This window comes from Colossoma macropomum, unplaced genomic scaffold (assembly GCF_904425465.1).
Source record: "Colossoma macropomum unplaced genomic scaffold, Colossoma_macropomum, whole genome shotgun sequence".
Classification (NCBI taxonomy): domain Eukaryota; kingdom Metazoa; phylum Chordata; class Actinopteri; order Characiformes; family Serrasalmidae; genus Colossoma; species Colossoma macropomum.
In genome coordinates, this window is record NW_023494809.1 from 13,264,658 (window position 1) to 13,284,157 (window position 19,500).

A 19,500-nucleotide genomic window follows, 5' to 3' on the forward strand; every position below is an offset into this window, starting at 1 on the left:
AACGGGCAGCCGGCTAGTGAGTGCAACTAGCTTCAGCTAGAAATGTTAGCAAGCGGACCACAATATGCGAAATATAACAGTTTCGTGTTGCTTCTCAAAAGGAGAAAAACATTCACAAAGAGGGTTTAAAGGACTTGCCGTTGACCGACAAGCAAGAGAACGAACTCCGGCGTGTCTAATGCAGGGGAAAAATAGCGAAACGCACGCTTTTAATTTCTTCTCCACAAACTTGTCACTTCAATTTATCTTTATCGCTTTAAACGTCGCTGCGAACACTTAGGATAGCTGCAAACTGTTAAACAAGCGCTTCCCTGCGCACCTGTACCGTTGTTTGTTTCGTTAATCGTGACATTACGGCGGTATTTTAAAGAAAAATTGTGCAACTCACCTCGTTTCTCTTTTAACTCTTATTTTGAGCTGGATGGTTTGGGCGCAATGCGCATGCGCGAGGTGTTATGCCCCTTGCCAACTTCGGGGCTCGATAAACTTCAACACAATCAATAGGCTGATAACGTTGAAGATGGAGAGCTTTGTGAAAACGAAGGAGTTGTACTCTCCACAACGTCACTCTCCTTGTGCACTTGAGCCGACGACAGCACGCAGTCGGACCACAACTCTGTGTTTGTTCCAGAAGCACTTCTATTGTTGTTCAGAATAGAGTGATGCGCCCCTCTGTGCCCCAGATGCACTATGCTCTTTCCAGAGTATCATTATTCCTTTATCTCCCTTTCCTTGAGAAGAAGTGGGGCTGTACTATGGACATCGACATTCTGGCCTGTGCATTTGCTCTGCTAACTGCCTGAGCTCTGAGCATCGCTAAAACAGTGAAGTTTTCTTTCACCAAGTCAAAACGAAAGCCTTCAGCTACTCGAACGATTTGGGGAATCCGCTTCTTTTGGTTTTCCTGTCACTTATCACGTGCTCGGCTCCTCCGCCGCAGACCTATTCACTAACGTTAAACAGGCCTTTAGTGCGCGATTAATAGATCGCATTTGTTCCAAGTTGTTTTCATCGTTAGATTTAGCACGCAAGGTTTAAAAAAGATTTCATACAATTAGCAGCAGAACGTGTAAAAATGCACTGACGTTTTTTACGGATTTGACAGCTGCAGTGGGTGCACTGCGAAGGCAGAATAGTACCCAAAATCCACCACTAGATGGCGCTGTGAGCATATAAATATCGGAGAGCGGCTAAACTGACACAGCCTTTGGATTTTGGATTTGCTCACGTTACCCTTGCTACGTTTTAATTTCAGGAGAATGCTTAACCAGAAACACACACACACACCACTCAACGTGCGCCTGTATTCTTAGGAAAAAAATCTTTACAATGTAACAAAGTTACGAGGAGCAAAATACGGACACCACACCTTGATTCTGTGACCTACAGTAGTGATGTTCACTCGGCGGACTCGCTAACAGTATTCAACTATCAGACTATGAGTAGATCTACTTAGACATTCTAAGTTCTCGAAAATGAAATATTATTTTACATCTTGAGGCTACATCACTTGTGCAGAAGCTAGTTAACATTTTACAGATATTGCACTAAGCGTGTCTTCACAGTTCTAACCCTGTCAACTCAAACTCTTACAAACATTACAAAATAAAAGTTCGGTCTGTGATGCAGACAAAGTAGCCGAATAACTTACAGCTTCCAACAAATTGTCTTCTTAAATCTTAAATTTCACGGTAAAACTATAATACTCCTTCATTTATGTGTAACTTAACATATAGACTATCCACCTACACATACAGATACATATATAATATGATAATCATATAATGTGCCTACAAACAGAATTTAAATAAAAACAATTTCACAGTTGAAAAAAAAGATGCAAATATAAAGAATCAAATTTTGATTAAAGTACCAAGAACAGAGTGAAAATAGTAACTGTATGCAATCACAGTGGTCCAAAAGAAAATATTAAATTAAATTAACAGTTGTATTTTGGGTAAACATTGTTTTTCACATTCTGATGAAATGTCTCTTGGTTTTGAGTAATCATGGGTATTGTAATGTTCCAGTTCAGTGTCCGCTGGCCTGCATGGACAGTGAGGAGACATTTTAACTCATGTAACTGAAGCCAGGGAAGGTCATCCCAGCATCTTCACAGACACCCAGAGATTGTGGCACAGGAAGATTTGTGAAGGCAGGGTCAATGTTTGTCAGGTCATCAGGGCCAGACTGAAAATGAAAAGGAGATTAGGTTCACACTAACATATGTTCTTATTACAGTTGTCTAAAATCTTTAGGAAGTGGTGAGTCAGTGGAGAAACTTATTATTTTTGACATGGACTCTCAAAGACCTGCAAAGACACTGCAAAATGAATAATGATGTAAAAAACTGAAAGCAATGCTAAACACTCTATATGAATGCTAAAATGGCTTTATATATTTATTTTCCCAATGTACAGTTTCGCTGGACTCACCAGTGAAGGGACAAAGGGGGGCTGGATTTTCTTTGCCACAAGATCATCCCACCGGATAGATGAGAAGAATGAGTGATGCTGCAGCTCTGCCTAAAAAATTGAAGAGACTATGTAATGTAACTGATGAGTATGTCTGGTGTTGTTGTATGTTCATATGTGTCTCTGTGTGCATGTAAATTTACCACGTCGTGTTTAGCGCCTAGCCTCTTAGCTCTGTCTCTGTTTAGCAGTCTTTTGAGAAGATCTCTTCCAGCTTTGGAAACCCCAGCCTTAAGAACCAGCGGCTGAAACATGATGTTGCTCAACATCACCATACGGTCAGCACTGTAGAAAGGTGGCTGGAGAGAGAGAGAGAGAGAGAGAGAGAGAGAGAGAGAGAGAGAGAGAGAGAGAGTTCATCAGTCACTCCATTCACTAGACAAATGACACTTGAGTTCATCCTCAAAGCCACAGTTTTCCTATCTGATGTCAGAATTTTGCTTCTTTAGTTTTGTACTGGAGCTACCAGGCTAACGTAACTGAGTAATGGAAGCTCACAGGCACCCATTAGTATTGTGCAAACTGCATGCTTAAATCATCACACATTTGCCACAAATGGTGCCGAGTTGCTAAGTAGACAGACTTGATTATGTAGGTTCTGATATAGTAAGACATACTTTTATCTATAAACAAAAAAGTATGTCATATTATTAAAAACAGCAGTAGCAGCTATAGACCTCATTTTTGTGTGTGCTTTTATTATTTTTTTACAGATAACATTACGTACACATTGTTTAAAAACCACATAGGCCTATTTGAGATTAGGTAACAACTTAGGGCAGTTTGAGGCAAATATGTGATGATTTAGGGATGTGGTATGTACAACTGGTGGCTTTATTATTGCATTACATTAACCTTGTAGCTCCAGCATAAAAATAAAGAAGCAAACTTCAGGCATCAAACATCCCTTGGTTCCTGGTTAACTGACTACATTTTGGGGTACGTGAAAAATGGTGTAACTTTGCATTGCATAAATGTTCTGTTTACATATCTAATTTTCTTTTACACAATCACTCACCAGACCATAAAGCATTTCATGCAGCACAGCTCCCAGCCCCCACCAGTCCACTGTTCGGTCATACTCGCGCTGCTGGAGAACCTCTGGAGCCAGGTACTCAGGTGTTCCGCAGAAAGTTCTGGTAGTCGCACGGCCGACTATGCCCTCCTTACACAAGCCAAAGTCTGTTAGGACCACATGGCCTGCAGAATCTAGCAAGATGTTCTCTGGCTTGAGGTCCCTGTTTAAGCAAGAGCAATACAGAAAGAGTAAATTCACTTGGGCTGGATGTAGATGTGCTTGTATTAAAATCTGTGAGGCACCAAATGCCCATACAGTGCTACGAAAACATAAAAATTAGGAACATTTTGCTGATTTCCAGAAGAAAAACTGTTTTGTTTAATACAAAATTAATATTTCGATTGAAAACTAAAACTACCCTGCAAAACAGATGTGTTGTCAAGAGAAAAGAAAGCTATAAGATTATTTAACTTATTTCTATACATTTTTATGTGTTTAAGTAGTTTTATCCAGAGAAATTGTTATTCTATTGGCAGATAATTTTGCCATTTCTCCAGATAAAATATCTTAAAAAAGGCAAAAAAATGTGTGTAGCCTATTTTATTCTTATAATATTTTTACAAAAACCCAAAAATTAGGCATATTAGATATGTAAACTACATTTAGGATGATTTATACTTGCCAACATATAATTTATACAGTGCAACAAAACCACAAAGATTCTCTTTCAGTTACTGATATTAGGTCTAGGCTTAGATTTCAGTCTAGTCTTAGATGTTAGGCATGACAGCATTTAGCTTAAGAAGTATATTTAAAGATACAAGTAATACAAGTGTCAGTGTGTACCTGTAGACAATATGCAGAGAATGTAGGTATCCTAGAGCACTGGCCATTTCTGCAGCATAGAATCTGGCTCTGGACTCGGTGAATACACGCTCTCTCTGCAGGTGGTAGAAGAGCTGCCAACACACACACATACACGCACACTATGACATTGTAATATAACCCGCCAGCATTTGTTTTCAACAAACACAAGTGCCCATTCATAAACTGTGTGTGTACACACCTCTCCACCACTGGCATAGTCCAACACTAGGTAGAGCCGATCTCTGGTCTGAAAGCTAAAGTGAAGTCTCACCAGGAACGGATGATTGACAGTCTTCAATAACACGCTCCGCTCACAGATGACATGTCCTTCCTATCAAAGACAACACCATCAATATACACACAACCATCTCCATCACGTTACATGCATAGAAAAACACACACACAGAGTAAGACTCACCGCATTTTTCTTCAAGATCATTTGCTTCTTTAAAACTTTGACTGCATAGTACCTATCATTCTCCCTATGTCTGGCCAATAGTACCTGAGCATGGGTGGAGAGAAACAATATTAAAATAAAAACTGTAGGGCTGTCACCATGTAATCAAGTAGTTTACTGATGGTTCTGATGATTGAGCAGTCATTAAAAAAATACTTAAAACTGAGTTAAGAAAACAATAGCACAACCATGCACAACCTTTTATAGACTTAATAATGTTAAAGTAAATTCCACCGATTTACCAAAATTCTACATAAAGAAAACCTTAAGAGGTAAACAATCCAGAGTAGTTTGATGTGCAATGTTCGGTTATAGAGAAACTTACTGAACTAGAATTGTTCAAAATGGTGGTGATAGGAACCAGACTTCTAAAGTGTCTCAAAGAAAACCTATTTTGTCAGATGTACCTCTATTTTTCAACATTACACATAAAAACTCACAATACACACCTAGGTTCACTGATCAGTGCGGGTAGTAAATAAAATGGCTATATTTGTGTTCAGACATCTTGACACCACCCCTGGTTCCTTTCACCACCATTGTAAAAGAAATCTAAGTTTATAAAAATCTAACTTTCTCTACAATGTTACAGTTACAAATCAAATACTCTGAATAACTTTGTTTACATCTCAGTGACAGAATAATTCAAAAACTTCCCCTAAAAAGTTTTTAGAAAAAAAAGGAGAAATTATATATATATATAAATGCATGTTCATAGCATTGTCTGCTTCTTCCTGTGAGAGAGACCTGCTAACTAATCATTGCCAATTCATCAAGAAGGTACATTTTAATCAATGTATATCAAGAACAATTAATCACCGAAATGTGTTGAAAGTATGAATGCTATGATCGTGTTACAACAGCAATAACACAATAATGACGACAATAATGTAGCTAGTCTTTGTCATATATTGAGCTCAAATGATAACTGCTATACATAACAAAAAGAGACTTTTTACCTTTCCAAAACTGCCTGTGCCAATCACCTTCAAGTAGTCAAAATCAGCTGCTGAAGCCCTGAATCAGAATCAGAATCACTTTATTTCACCAAATGCATTATACGTACAAGGAGTTTGTCTTGGTGAGTGCACACAAGTGAGTATTAACATAGGAATAAACGTAAGTGTCTTTTGGCCTGTGCACCTGGTATGTACAGTGTGTAGCCTAAATATGTCTGCCACACAAAGATAACCTACTTACCGAGACATTTGTAGCTCCTGTGCTGTACTGCTGAAACACAGCTATTTGAAAAAAGAACAATGTTAGCAGAGATCTACCTCATCCCTATGTACAATATTAGACCAGACACCCACAAACTGCCCTCTGTAACCCCTACGTTCAACTTCATCTTCAATCAAAGTCAACTGCCATTCAGACTTATATTACATACTTGCTGAACAGATCTTATGAGCTCACTTACAGCAGCTGCTCCGGCCTCGTCACACACACTGCTGCCCTCTGGCCGTAGAAAACACTCTGCGTCCATACTGGTGGAAGGGACAGAGAGAATTACCATTAGGGAAATCAAGAAACCCAATACATTTAAACTAGTGTAAATCAATCCATGCTTAAAATATTAAGTGTTTTTAAAGTACATACACAAAAAATAAATAAATAAGATGATGAGCTGCTTTTTGTCTATTTCTGTATCCAGGTTGCTATGTGACACAGCACTGAAATTTTCCAAACCAGGCTAACCAGGTCATGTTCTCAGAAGCGGGGTGTCTGACCTCAAAAGGCCAGTTAGTGTAAAACCCCGTTCACACGCTCATATACTGTATATGCTAAGAGAAAAGCAAGTGGGATTGAGCAAATTATAATTTAGCTCATTTCTCTTTAAAAACACAGCACCGTTCACATTTAGCAACGTCAACGGAAAAAGACCATTCAGGGGGAACTCACTGCCGGTAGATTGGATGGCTGGTCCCAAGTTTCTGTAGTAGGTCAGCTGACCCAAACTTTCTCTCCTTGATTAAAGCTGTAATTTTAAATAGGTTAAACATTATAAAAAAAATCTGGAGTTACATTATTTTTGTACCTCAGGAGAGGCCGCATCAAACACGAATGAACAAAAGAGTTTTAAAAAAAAACTCCAAAAAGACAACTTGACAAAAACTTCTAGTAGGCTTAAAATAAACGGTTTCCTTTCACTCACCAGCAAAATACGACACTATCCCCTTCATTTTAGTGTACGTCACGGGACTTTTTGTCTTTTTCACCATTCCTCTTCGCAGCACGGGCTACTGGCTGTGAAGTATTGAGCTCGTCTGTAAGCTCGCCCTGTACCAGTCAGTTCTGGTTAGGCGCTGCTGCCTCCTGAGGACAACCGTGACCGGCTATTTTCTGCAGAACACGTGGTTCTTCGATGGACCTGTGACATCACACCGGTCGCTGAGCTATGCATAAATGACCATCTCAGCTTCTTCCTAGGCCACTGGCTAGATAAGAGCTACCCGCGGAGCAGTGTAACTCTCTGGCTCTAGAATACATAGCACTATGAATGAGGAATCTTTATAATCTATCTAACCGGGGATAAAAAGAAGAAACAGCGGTCAAATCTAGGAGACAGGCGGCACTACAGCAGTGTTTCTCAAGCCTGTTCCTGGAGGCCCGCTACTGTCCTCGGCATTTTAGAGCTTTCTCTGCCTTAACACAGCCACTTTAACTCAATAATGGGCTGTTAATGAGCTGATTGCTTGCATCAGGTGTGTTGGGAGCAGGGAAAACACTAAAAAAAGTGCGGGGCAGTGGGCCTCCACAACCAGGGTTGACCAATGGCGCTCACAGGACGTGTGCGCAATGTCCCTTCACATAGCTCATTACTTGGCCATTCTTGTACACGATCAACACTGTAATACAGCAGTTCTCAACCTTTTCCACCTCAATGGCCCACCTATTTATCATCTTGTCCTGAGGTGAGTGCCACAAATTGTGCTTTGCGGCCCACTTGCGGTCAGAAAGCCTGTAATACAGCAAGAAGGCTTACTTAGACAGAAGCTATCCTCCTAACACTATGCAGTGACAAGTTCAGCAACCATCTTTCTGGACACACAGGGTGTGAGAGCAACAACTCAATAGGTTGGTTATTCAGAGTAGTGCCCTTGCTACCTAGTGACTAGTTTAGATTATCCTATTGCCAGTTGTCCATGCAATTTCCTTCCTAGCAGCATCTTTCCAGCTTGGGCTGTCCTGCTTGTAGTGCAAATAGCATCCACACTATTGGTCCCTTGAGCATGGCTACTTTGCCAGTTTACCCACCAAGTCTCTCCTAGATGGATCCTTTAGTATGAGGTAAGTATTGAAGATCTGGATCCTACAAAGCCTGTTATTACAAACCTAGCTGCAAATCTCCAGGGCTTTGACTGCCACCACTCTGGGAGCAGACGGTAACTACTGCCCTTGCTGCAACACTTGACCACAACTGAGCTAGGGTTGGTCCTATCCCTTTCTTTATAACTTGACATCTAATTACTACGCCCTGGCTAGTGATAGCTGCTACAACTGAGTACTTCTAAAGGAGCTCACCTTGAGTTAGAGGCTACCCGGCTGGCTGTTGGCTGTCATATTTAAGTCAGCTCAGTACAATTTCTCATGAGTCCTGAGCTATTTGAACAGAAGCCAACTGCTATGCTCCTGGCTCTTTTTGTGGCTCTGACATCTGATTGCATCTGATGGAGCTACAACTGGTTTCCCCCTAGCTTGTTGTGCTTTAACACAGGAACTAATTTGTGCACCCTTGGTTGGACATTTATCTACACCTCTTAGAGCTATGGCTGGCTTTCCCCGTAGGCTTTCAGCATATCTGCAAAGATGCTAAGCAGTATTGCTTGTTTCCTCAACACTCTGTGAAGCTGCCCATAGTGGCTCTTGGATTCACCTTTGGCATCCACAAGCCCTGTCTTTTGATGTAGCTTATGTAACACATGCCCTAATCAGGACTTGCTTGCATTGCAGCACAACATTGATGTCACAGGCCTTGAGCCAAGAAATGCACCAACACCAGACCAGCTACTATGCAGGGGCCAAAAAAAGTCTTAGAACTCATTCACTTTATTGTAGTGGACGATATCCAATTTGAAGCATGATCCAACATCACCATCAAGCATGATCCAACAAATCACCATTTCTATTGATATCATGCCAATTGAAGGAACTCTTTATGCATCTGCAGAGCATGTGATGACTGTCCTGTGCTTTATTGTTTTCCTCGATTCACTCGAAGCAAGCTCTCTGTGGCTTATCTCCTACTGTGTCTATTAGTGCATGGGCACTGTTAACTGGCCTTGGCCCACTTAGGCCCATCCTCCTCCCAAACTACTGAGCCACTTCTTTTACCAGGATCCAGAGATCTAAACATGTTTTAGTCCACCTCGCAAGAATTATGTGAAGAAACTCACTGGTCATTACTGAGCCATGAGGCAGATAAAGTTGTTTGCATAAATCATCATTATAGTTCATCTTTAGCTGTTGAAATTACAAACCACCCAGTGTAGAGAAGTAATTAAGTTGCTATATTCAAAGTCATATAGGCTTATATTCATGGAGTGCACTGCCATAATGCAATAACATGATTACAAAACAGTGCATATTTGTATAGAGAAATGACAGTTATCATGGTTGTTGTGTACTCCGGCATGATAGATAAAAAAAAGCCAAATTACAGTATAAAAAGACAAAGTACAATAACAAACTGTGACCTTTCAGTTCTGTGTATATTTTATTTTTTTGTACACACAATAAAATAAATAAAAATATTAGAGGATGAATACCGGGATAAAATAATAAAAGTAAGCTAGAGTAGAACCTAAGAATACAAGTATTCACCTTGCATACAATAGCTACACTAAACTTAACTGAACTGACAGACTGACAGTCAATATCTGTAGAGTTTATCTTGAAAAGATTATTTTTCATCAAGGGAAATAAATGCTTGATCAGATATATAGGAATCAGAATATCAGGAAATTGACTTGCACAGTGCAAAACTTACTTTTCCTTTCTTGGGTTCCCTTCTTGTTGTTTTCCTCAATGTTTATGCACAAACATTTTATAGTTAGAAGAAAATATTGCCCAGTGGATGGAAAAAAAGCAAAAATTTGCAATTGTGTCACAATTGTTGATAACACAGAATCATTTCTATATTTCTCCTAATGTTTGAGGAAATGGAAGAACAGATAGTAAAAGATCTGAGACCAGTCCTCTGTCCATGATACCTCCTTATCCTTGCTTGCGGAACCCTTGACACACCTCACAGTTTCCAAATCAAGGGACTAGGCCTTCCCAAAGCTTGCTTACTATGCATGTCCATTCCAAGACCAACATCTCATAGCACCACACATTCTGCATGTGTGACCCCTCTTTTACAGCCAGAAATCTTTATTTTGGTTTGATCTGACCACAGAAGCTGTTTCTAAGGTTCTAGTGACATTTCTGTCACATTTGTAGTCTGATGAGACTTTAAAAGACTAAAATTATTGAATTCCCAAAGACTCAGATGAGCTCAATAAATGAATATGAATGAATAAATAAATATACAAACACATTTATATATATATATATATATATATATATATATATATATATATATATATATATATATATATATATATAATAAAATCTACAAGTGTTTCTGTCCATCCTCCCATTTTGACAAGATGACAACACATTGGGTCTGAAAGGATGTGTAGCTATCAAGATACTTACTGAGAAAAGGAAATAGACATCAAAGAAGAAAATTAAAAGTCAAAAAGAAAATTAAAAACCAAAGACAGAACTTTGGGGGTGTTTGAAAAAAAAATCCCTGCAGATTTCTTTGAAAAATTGAAAGGAAATCTGCTGAAAAGAATGGAATACGTAATAAAGACAAAGGGTGGACACACTAAATCCTAAAAGTGTGATATTACATTAAGCTCTTGAAGCTTCTGTGTAATTTTCTGTTAAATATGTCATTGGTGTTGGAACAAAACCTTGAATCTCCTTTTTTGTTATAATTTTGTAATGGTTCAAAATAACTTGGTTCAAAAATACATTAACATATACAGTATATTAAGTAAAGGATGTCACAGTGCTCCTCTTGGTGTACCTTCCTCATGCTCTAAGATTTCCTGCCACTGGATTTCTGGTAGCTGCTTTGTAACAACATCTATTGTAAATAGTGCAATATACATATTATATGTAATATACAAATTTAAGTGATATTTTTTTCATAATATGTATTAATGTTATGCATGTTTTAAAGAAAGAAACTGGTTAGTTAGATTGAAGGTTAATATTTCTCCCTTGGTTTGAGTATAAGATTTAAGATGATGAATGTCAGGGACTATTTTTAATGGCATTTTTGCTAACCTTTATGAAAGGTGCCAATAATTGCAGACGGGACTATATTTGAGAGATTTATTACTTGTCAAATCCACCCCAGTTTATTTGAAGTAACGATTTTATTATAGGACAGTGATAATGTGTAAAACTAGTATACCTTCTCCTGCACCCCAACTCAAAACTCCTTGCCACATTGGTGGGGTAACCCTGCCACAAGGTAACTTTATAAGTTACATAACAAGCATGCTTGCCTTTCAACACAGCCAGACACACACACACACACACACACACACACACACACCACAGACTCACCTTCAGTAACATATGCAGACACATGCAGTTTTTGTCGAGAACATGCTGAACAGTTAAGCTCCGTGTGTAAACATACTACACACAGTCTCACATATAGACGAACAGGAGCACAGAGATAAAACAGTTTGTTCTATGACCTGAACAAAATGTTTATTTAGACTTGGTTCCTCCAACTTGCGGTCTTATGCAAAGTCTTCTGCTTGAACAGAAAACAATAGAACAAAATACAGAAACGTGGGGAAGAAATAAGGAAAAAGTCAGCTATACTTACTATATAAAGGACTGGAAGGGTAGACCAGGGTCTGAGCAATAAATTAACTTTCAACCTTTGAGGAAAGGAACTACTGCTGTAGACACCCCCCTGTAATCAACAAGCAAGGAAAGGGGTTAGATTATTATGCGTTAATCATTATATAATACAACAAAAGTAATTTGAGAAACATTCCAGATATTTTTTAGGGTGGTCACTGATCTAAAAAAAATGATTTAATCAACCTGATTTTTCCTAACCTGTCTTATAATGGATAGGCTACCTGGCCTTATAATACTTGTGCCGCATTATTTACACCTTCTTCCAAGAAAACCATGGTACTGATCTCTGTCCCCATCCCAGAGAGAGAGAGAGAGAGAGAGAGAGAGATACAAGCTGACAAGAGAGTCTATATTTGACTGGAGGTTAAAGTACAGTCAGCACTGATTTGTGTCTAAATCAGAAATATGATACCAAGTTACACTCACTCACTCGTACTCATCCACTCGCATTAAATCGATCAAATTACACCATGGGTTTTCATTGGATAACTCTGCAACCAATCAAAGCCACATAAAATACAAGCGTGGCCATTTAGCTCCACCCATTTTTTCTAACCATATATTGTGACCTTAGCTAACGTAGGCCTACATCTGTGGTATCTTTATCGCTTGGTTTACCATTCTTTATGAAAATAAGTTGGGTTACCATATTGCATTAGATCTCTGATAACGAAAAAGAAAAAAAGAAAAAAAAAGAAACAAACAAAGAACGAAAAACATCAACATAAACTTTCCCAGATTATGGTTTTTAACTTTTCAGGCTTGGTTTCCATTTCAGCCTAAATGGGGCTGCAATGCCACCTCTGACCTATAGAGGCACTATCTGGCTGTATCTTTACACCTAGGACTGACGAAAGTAAAAAGAAAAAAAAAGTATATATTTCTGACAAATATATAAAACTTAAAAAAATTAAAATGACAAAACTACAGATTTCCAGAAAAGACAAAGCGTTTTGTGATTGATTTAGCACAGACATATGTGCTAAGGTCTGTCACTTTATTTGTTGTTGGCCACAGTCAGCTACGCCCTTTCAGGTAAAGCCAAACAAATTCCCTGTTAGAGACTGCTGAGCAAACGCAGCTGGTATTTCATCACAAATTAAGAAATCTCTCTAGGTTAGCTAGGTGGTGTCGCAAATGCAGGTCATGTTGTTATTGTTGTCCCTGTTATCTTCAGGAACACGGCAGTAATGGTATTGACTCAAGGGAGCCAGCGCCCTGACTGCTCGGGCACACGCACCTGTGCGCGTCCCCGTTGACACGCCTCTTTGTTTGTAATAACGTGACACTGATTTTTTTAAGACGGTAAAAACTCACGAGGACAGAATGTGTGAAAGTCTGCTATAATTTGTTGTTACATATGCAGCAGTAGTAGGCTGTGAGTGAAGTTACACAGCCCACACAATCGCCCACGTCAGTTAAGAGGTAGACGACTTTACGTGTGAACGCTGCAGGTCAGATATCAATGAATCAATAGAGCGCGCGCCCCGTCAGCAGTGACGAGGAAGCTACGTTCCCGAACTCCCGAAGGAACCCGAAGGAGCAGGAACAAAAATAAATAATAAAACAACATTTTTCCGGAAGTTTACCGACACCTGCGACCGTGGTGGCTTCTGTAACATGGAAACTTTTCACCTATCGCAGGGTATATCAACACCGCAACAACAAGCGTGAAGCCGTGGACTTCAACCTCAGGTAACTGCCTTTCACACAGTCCAAACCAAACCTAACCAAAACAGTCCGTCCGTACGCCCACGGTAGCCTAAAGGATACAAAGGGTACACTTTAACTTTACAACTTCGCTGTCAACCCTCTCACGAAAACGACAGGAACTGCAGGATGCCAAATGGCGTCTGTCGGGTTGAGTTGGAGTTTTCTGCTTGAACGCTTTTAATCAACACGAGTAGCAGTAAGTCAGCGTATCTATACTCAGGAAGGCTTGTGACAAGATACGTATTATCCTAGCCATGAAAATGCTAGCGTAGAAGTAGAAGAGTCGAGCCTTTGGCCGCTCATGGATCCGGAACATTTGAAAGGTGGGGTTCGGTCGTGTTAGTGAGAAAAGTAGTCTCGAATTGGCAGCTCTGTTCAAACTTTTCAGAACCAAAAAGGAACGAATAGGACGAGAATCTGGGGAACCTTACAACAGGCTAAAACAAAAATGAAACCTGTCTGTAATATGAAGGCTAATGTAGTAATAGTGTTTGGGTCTTTTTTCCAGGATATTGTTAACTGTTTGAATGACTGTATTTTCTCTCTCTGCACTTCAGCTGCCTAGAGTGCAGTGATCTACCTTTCACTGCACACATTTGTTTCTAGGTATAGTTTGAAACGCCTTAGGTTGCCATAGTCTTTAAAACGTCAAAAAATGCTACATGTGGCAGGACAGTTTTTGATACTGCTGATGCCTTGAAAAGTACAGTGTCTAAAATTCTCTCTATTAATAAACTCAGAGACAAAGTCACAATGTTAGAACCGTCCAGTTGGAATGTTCTCCTACTGAGTAGTTCTGACTTTTGGCTTCTGCGACTAACTGGAAATGTTTGCTTTGTTAAATTTCCCCCCCCAGAGGAATCATGGTGATGTTTAAACAATTGGGACTGTTGTTGTAATGAGAGAGCGTTCAGTCTTTATTTTTGGATAGTTTAGTTATTTTTTTAGTTGGCTCTCTGGTTACTTAGTAAGTAAATAAGTAAATATGGAGCTACGGTATCTTACATAGCCATGGTCCTCTTTGCCCTAAACTCTAAATAGCTGTTAGAAACTGAAGATTTTCTAGTGACAATAATGCATGGATAATTTCACATCAGGATTGTTGAAGTTTTGATTTCGAGACTAGTCATAGCCACAAAAGTATGGTCTTGTCCAGCCTCAGCACAGCCTGCCTCTTACTTTCACTGTGAGTGTGAAACTACGTGCTTATTCCCTAGGAACTCAATGACTGTGTGCAGTTGTTGTAGGAGGAGAAAGATGAGAGAGATGGGAAGGGAGGAAGAGAGAGGAGGAGGGTGCAATTCATGGGAAATGTATGTCTAGTAAATTCAGAAACACCAAAAGACCATGGTGGGTGTGAACTTAAACTTTCCTCATGACTCCCTAGTGAGCCAGCATTGCCAGTTACAAAATGGTTTTGAACATGATTTGCAGCTGAGTTGAATGGGTTGATTTTCCCATTGTAGTGACAGAAAAGAAGGAAATATTGGTTTCTCTGGGTATCCTGGGCAGCCAAACAAAACTAATATGTGCTCGCCCACAAATAGAGGAAATACTGCCTCATTTTGTGGGTGGAAATGGATATATAGTGGACCTGAAAAACATATTACTGTATTCTTTTTTTTTTTTATTATTATCACAGCCATATTAAGGGATTCTTGTGCTAACTCGATCTTCAGGCCCCTACCACTGTGAAGACACCTACACATTCATCATTATGAGAAATGCTAGTTTTCATTGGACTTCCATAAAACCATTTAACATTGGTTTTATTTTGAAGAATGTCAATCAACAATAATGTAATTTTTCAAGAATGTTAAGAAGACTAAGTTTGAGTAAAATGAACAAGCTATAATTGACTAAAGGTAGCAAGCTATGTCTGTGATTGTATACAAGTCATAAACCTTGAGTATCACCCAGTACTGATACAGATTTGCTATTTCTTTTTTAAAAACTGCAAAGCTTTCAAATGAGCCATTTTTAATTAAAGCAGTTTACTAAAGACGAGCATCTAAAAGTAGCCTATGATGTTCAAACTACTCACACACCCTGCTGAAAAAAATACACGGCTGTGAGTTTGTGCTGTTTCAGGCTACATTTGTTACAAAACTCATTTTTTTTCCACCCCGAGGGCCAATCCAGTATTTTCTGCTGATATCAGCCCAATACTGGTATGCAGTCAGGGATGTTGGAGGTGGGCAGCCTTACTTCTTTTATGGGTGTAAACATTGTTGGGACAATATAGTTTAGCTCAGCCCAGGTTAAGGAGTTAGTGTTTCTTGGACAGAAGAACTGGATGATATCTATTCACTACTGAGAATAAATGTAACAAAATGCAACGGAAAGCAGACTTAAGCCAGAAGGTATTAGAACACAGGATCTCCCTTGTGTAAAGGCAGTGCTAACTATGCATAGGCAATATTACAAAATGTTATTGTCGTGATAGATTATGTGGCTATATGCCTTTCTTTGAGTACTTCTAGAACTCTCAACAACTGCTTGTATCATAAATAGGCTGATGTATCACTTATAGGGAGCCTGTAAACAACCAGCATATAGAAAGTAATACCTGATTAAATTCCAGCCCATTATGCTGTTATCAATTTTTGTAAGTTTATTATTACCGATTGTTTTTCCTTTCCTTCTAAACTAGTTTATTTATTTTCAAAAAACTGAACTTGTTCACAAACCTGACTTGTTCACAAACCTGACTTGTTCACAAACCTCAGAAAAGCAATGTTATGTTGTACATCACGTATTGTAGTCATGATATCACAAAGGGTGACCATACTGCCAATCCACTTATACATGCTTCCAACCTCCCTTTGTTCCTGAGGCACACCTGTGGTGTACAAAGTTTTTCTGTGTTTTTCCTGCAGTGTATTAATTAGTGGTGGAACCTGTGCTGTCTTGTGACAGTCAGCTGTATTTGTTTGGACTGGGGATATACGGAAGAATTTTGACCAACAACCATGCAAACAGTTGGCCTTGTGTGATCCTGAGCTTGATACTATTCTCACCACCCACATTTCAACTCTGATAGCACCGTTATGCTCATGCAAATGCACAAAGATAATTCTGAGAGAATAGTGTCATTTGCATTATGTGCATCATTCTCACAGAGGTCAAAAAAGGAGATTCTAGAATGAGGCTCACCCACGGAGATTTGCAAAGCTCAGTGGTATTTGATACTTTATACAACACAGTTCCTTGCTCTCTCAGTGAGTCGTTTGAAGGCCTGAATGTGAACAGATAGTCTGCAAGGCTCCTGTCATTTACTTGGAACATAAAATGGACTCTGAGAAATTGTCCCTTTTTGGCTTCCAGATGCCTTAACTGAATCTCTGCTTAATTTCAAGACTGAGGCTCAAAAATGAATTGAATATTGAGAATTAATCAGCTACATTACATTAACAACCGTCCATATGCCTTTCCCAGTTTTAGAGCAATGGTCTTACATCCCAAACACCAGAAGAAATGTTAGGTCAACTATTCCACAGCGAGAAACCTTAGGTAGCCTAACTGTCAGTTATCAGAACTCAGAACATTTGCAAGTGTAAATGTAAATGGAATACATCTAGACAGTTTGTTTTGGCTTTTAAATATGCAAACAGGAGGTCTCACAGACTTTAAACAGCATGTCTGGAGTTTGGCACACAAACACTTTAGGGCAGGGGTCTCTGACTCTGTTCCTGGAGGGCTGGTGTCCAGCATATTTTGGTGATTTTATTTTTTTTTATTTCCCGAACACATGTATTACGTGGTAAGTCGATTTGCATTTGAGCACTGAAACCACTACATTGTGTTGGATTCCAGCCCCCCAGGACCAGACTTGGAGACACCTGTTATCTCTTAGTGAGCAAATGTCATCAAATATGCTTTAGGGCAGGGGTGCTCAGTTCTGGTTCTGCAGATCTACATTGCAGAGTTTAGCTTCAGCCCTAAAACCCTAAGCACACCTGATGCAGGTAATGAAGGCCTTCGGGGGCATCTGAATATTAGAGCCCAGTGTGTTGGATCTGAATTCTTCAGGGTGGTAAATCTCCAGGACCAGGATTGGGCATCTATACTTTAGGCCCAGTACTCAGAGTTGACTGCACACCCTATTGTACATTGCTAAAGGAGAATGATTGTACCAGCAACTTGTACGCTTGTCAGAATTTGACTTAAAACAAGAGGCATGTTTTGAGGAAAAAATATTTTTTATTGAAACTAAACATTAAGTGTTATGAACACACAGATGTGTAGACTACATTTAATTTAAGGCATGCTAATATCAGAAAGGAGCCAAAGCAAGGAGTTCTGCGGTGCATCTAGTTTTGTGGTCTCTGGCCTTGCTCTTCTGTAGTCATGTGAATTTGACACTTTGACAAAGTGCTAATTATTCTGTTGTTATATACTATATACTATATTTTCTTCACACATGGATCTGTTTAGAGTATGTTCGGCTCAGTTCTGGCTACGTGACTCAAGAGCTCCCATCAGTTAGGAGTATTTATTCACCAGGGATGTTGGGGAAAGAAGAGGGCAGTAGGAGTATGAGTGCAGAAGCTCATTGATGTCTGCACTAGGGAGGCGCTGATATGGGAATTGTGGGCTGATGCTAATGTCTGATATTTTTAATGTACAAATCTGCCAGTGCTGATGTCGATGCTGACTACCTGGATTAACATTAAGCATTCCTGGAGTAATATGACGTTTATTTCTGTGTGGTTACAAATGCAGTAAAAAAAAATAAAACACAGACATTTTACAACAGAGGCCCAAACAAAACAAAATGGACTGTCTTTAACTTCACGCTACAAAATACAATACTGTTCTCACTGTTACCCTGGGCAGAAACCAATGTACTATTTGCTGACAACTAGGAAAATGTAGCTATTGTTATTGTAGGTCCGATATTGAAATTATGGCCAGCAATTAAACCGATTACAACTTAATTACAACAGCCTAATTTTGCCTGTGCGTGTGCTGAAAGAACACACAGGTGTATACAAACAATTTATTCACAGATGAATAAAATTATTCAAAAATTGTTTCACAAGTGAATCATTTGATGAGAAGGATAGCCTGGTGGATAACTCCACTCCCCTCACACATGGAAGATTGAAGGCTCGGTTAAATTCCCTGAGCATGAACATCACTGCTACACCAGTTAAAATACACAACTATACTCTCACATAGCTTTAGCAATAAGAGTGTTTGGGCAAGATTCCTAACGATACCTTTACCTACCATTGCTCTGGATAGGAGTATCTGCTAAATAATCAAATAAATGCCATTTGGCTCTGTCAAGGCTATGTAAATATGATAAGTGAAGTGATGTCTTTATTTTAAAAAGGCAATTCTAGAGAGTGCTGTGTCACCCATTCCCTTCATCTTTTAGTGAGCCGTGATCATTTGGTTTCTGGGGCTAACATTAGGTTTGTATCTTACGTTTGGCATTTTACTGCTGAGATCTTCCATGAACTCTGCACATCTCTGCACTTCACAACTAGGGGTGTGCAATATAACAATATTTATCCTCTTTTTTAGATTATCTGCCATTACTCAATCAAGCTTTCAAAATTTTTTCAATTTTTTTTAGATGTACATCAGATATTAAGATGATATGACGGGGATATGTAAAAGTAAGACCTGATATTGAGTGGAGAATGGCCACTTCCAAAGCCAAATATGCTCACCAGACAAAAAATTTGTCACCTATGACTGAAACATACCTAATAGCGTATAATACCTCCCTGAGCATGAATAACAGCTGCAGTTCGATTTGGCATGGACTGGACAAGTTTCTGGATGTAAGCAAAATCAGTGTTCAGCCACTCTTGCATCAGAGAATTTCCATATTCCCTGGTGTCTTACTCATTGTTCCAGGTAGTCCCTCAGATTTTTAAGAGGACTCAAATCTGGGGATTTTGCAGGCCAGTCCAGATGTGTGAATGCTCTTGAATGTTCATCATGCCAGTCAGTCACATTTGCAGCCTTGTGAATGTGAGATTTGTCATTTTGGAATACAAGTATAGGAATAT

At 39.3% G+C, this 19,500-nt stretch overlaps 2 protein-coding genes across 3 annotated transcripts in view; one reads left to right on the forward strand and one right to left on the reverse strand.

The window, feature by feature from the left end:
• Positions 1-1,284: 1,284 nt before the first annotated feature.
• Positions 1,285-7,159, reverse strand: sgk2b (serum/glucocorticoid regulated kinase 2b). Its single transcript, XM_036558314.1, has 12 exons — positions 6,972-7,159; positions 6,719-6,794; positions 6,237-6,303; positions 6,017-6,057; positions 5,776-5,833; positions 4,778-4,861; positions 4,559-4,690; positions 4,339-4,451; positions 3,493-3,712; positions 2,618-2,773; positions 2,436-2,525; positions 1,285-2,190 (listed from the first exon to the last, which is right to left on the reverse strand). Exons 1-12 carry the CDS (start codon positions 7,036-7,038, stop codon positions 2,071-2,073), a joined length of 1,224 nt encoding a protein of 407 aa, XP_036414207.1. The 5' UTR covers positions 7,039-7,159; the 3' UTR covers positions 1,285-2,070.
• A 5,901-nt stretch (positions 7,160-13,060) lies between these two features.
• The window catches only part of ptpn3 (protein tyrosine phosphatase non-receptor type 3), a 37,674-nt gene continuing 31,234 nt past the window's right edge, over positions 13,061-19,500 (forward strand). The window contains exon 1 of one of the 2 annotated variants that reach the window (XM_036558215.1): positions 13,061-13,453. The gene's annotated coding sequence lies outside the window, so the exon portion shown is untranslated. The other variant, XM_036558216.1, reaches the window with a different exon arrangement.

What these genes read in the sequence shown, in the direction of transcription:
- sgk2b (XM_036558314.1), bottom strand. Translation starts at nt 7,038, where the DNA reads ATGGTGAAAAAGACAAAAAGTCCCGTGACGTACACTAAAATGAAGGGG. An exon ending in GCACAGGCAGTTTTGGAAAG is followed by an intron (nt 4,862 to 5,775) that starts GTAAAAAGTCTC and finishes ACCCATGCTCAG; the next exon opens with GTACTATTGGCCAGACATAG. An exon ending in TAGGCGCTAAACACGACGTG is followed by an intron (nt 2,526 to 2,617) that starts GTAAATTTACAT and finishes TCAATTTTTTAG; the next exon opens with GCAGAGCTGCAGCATCACTC.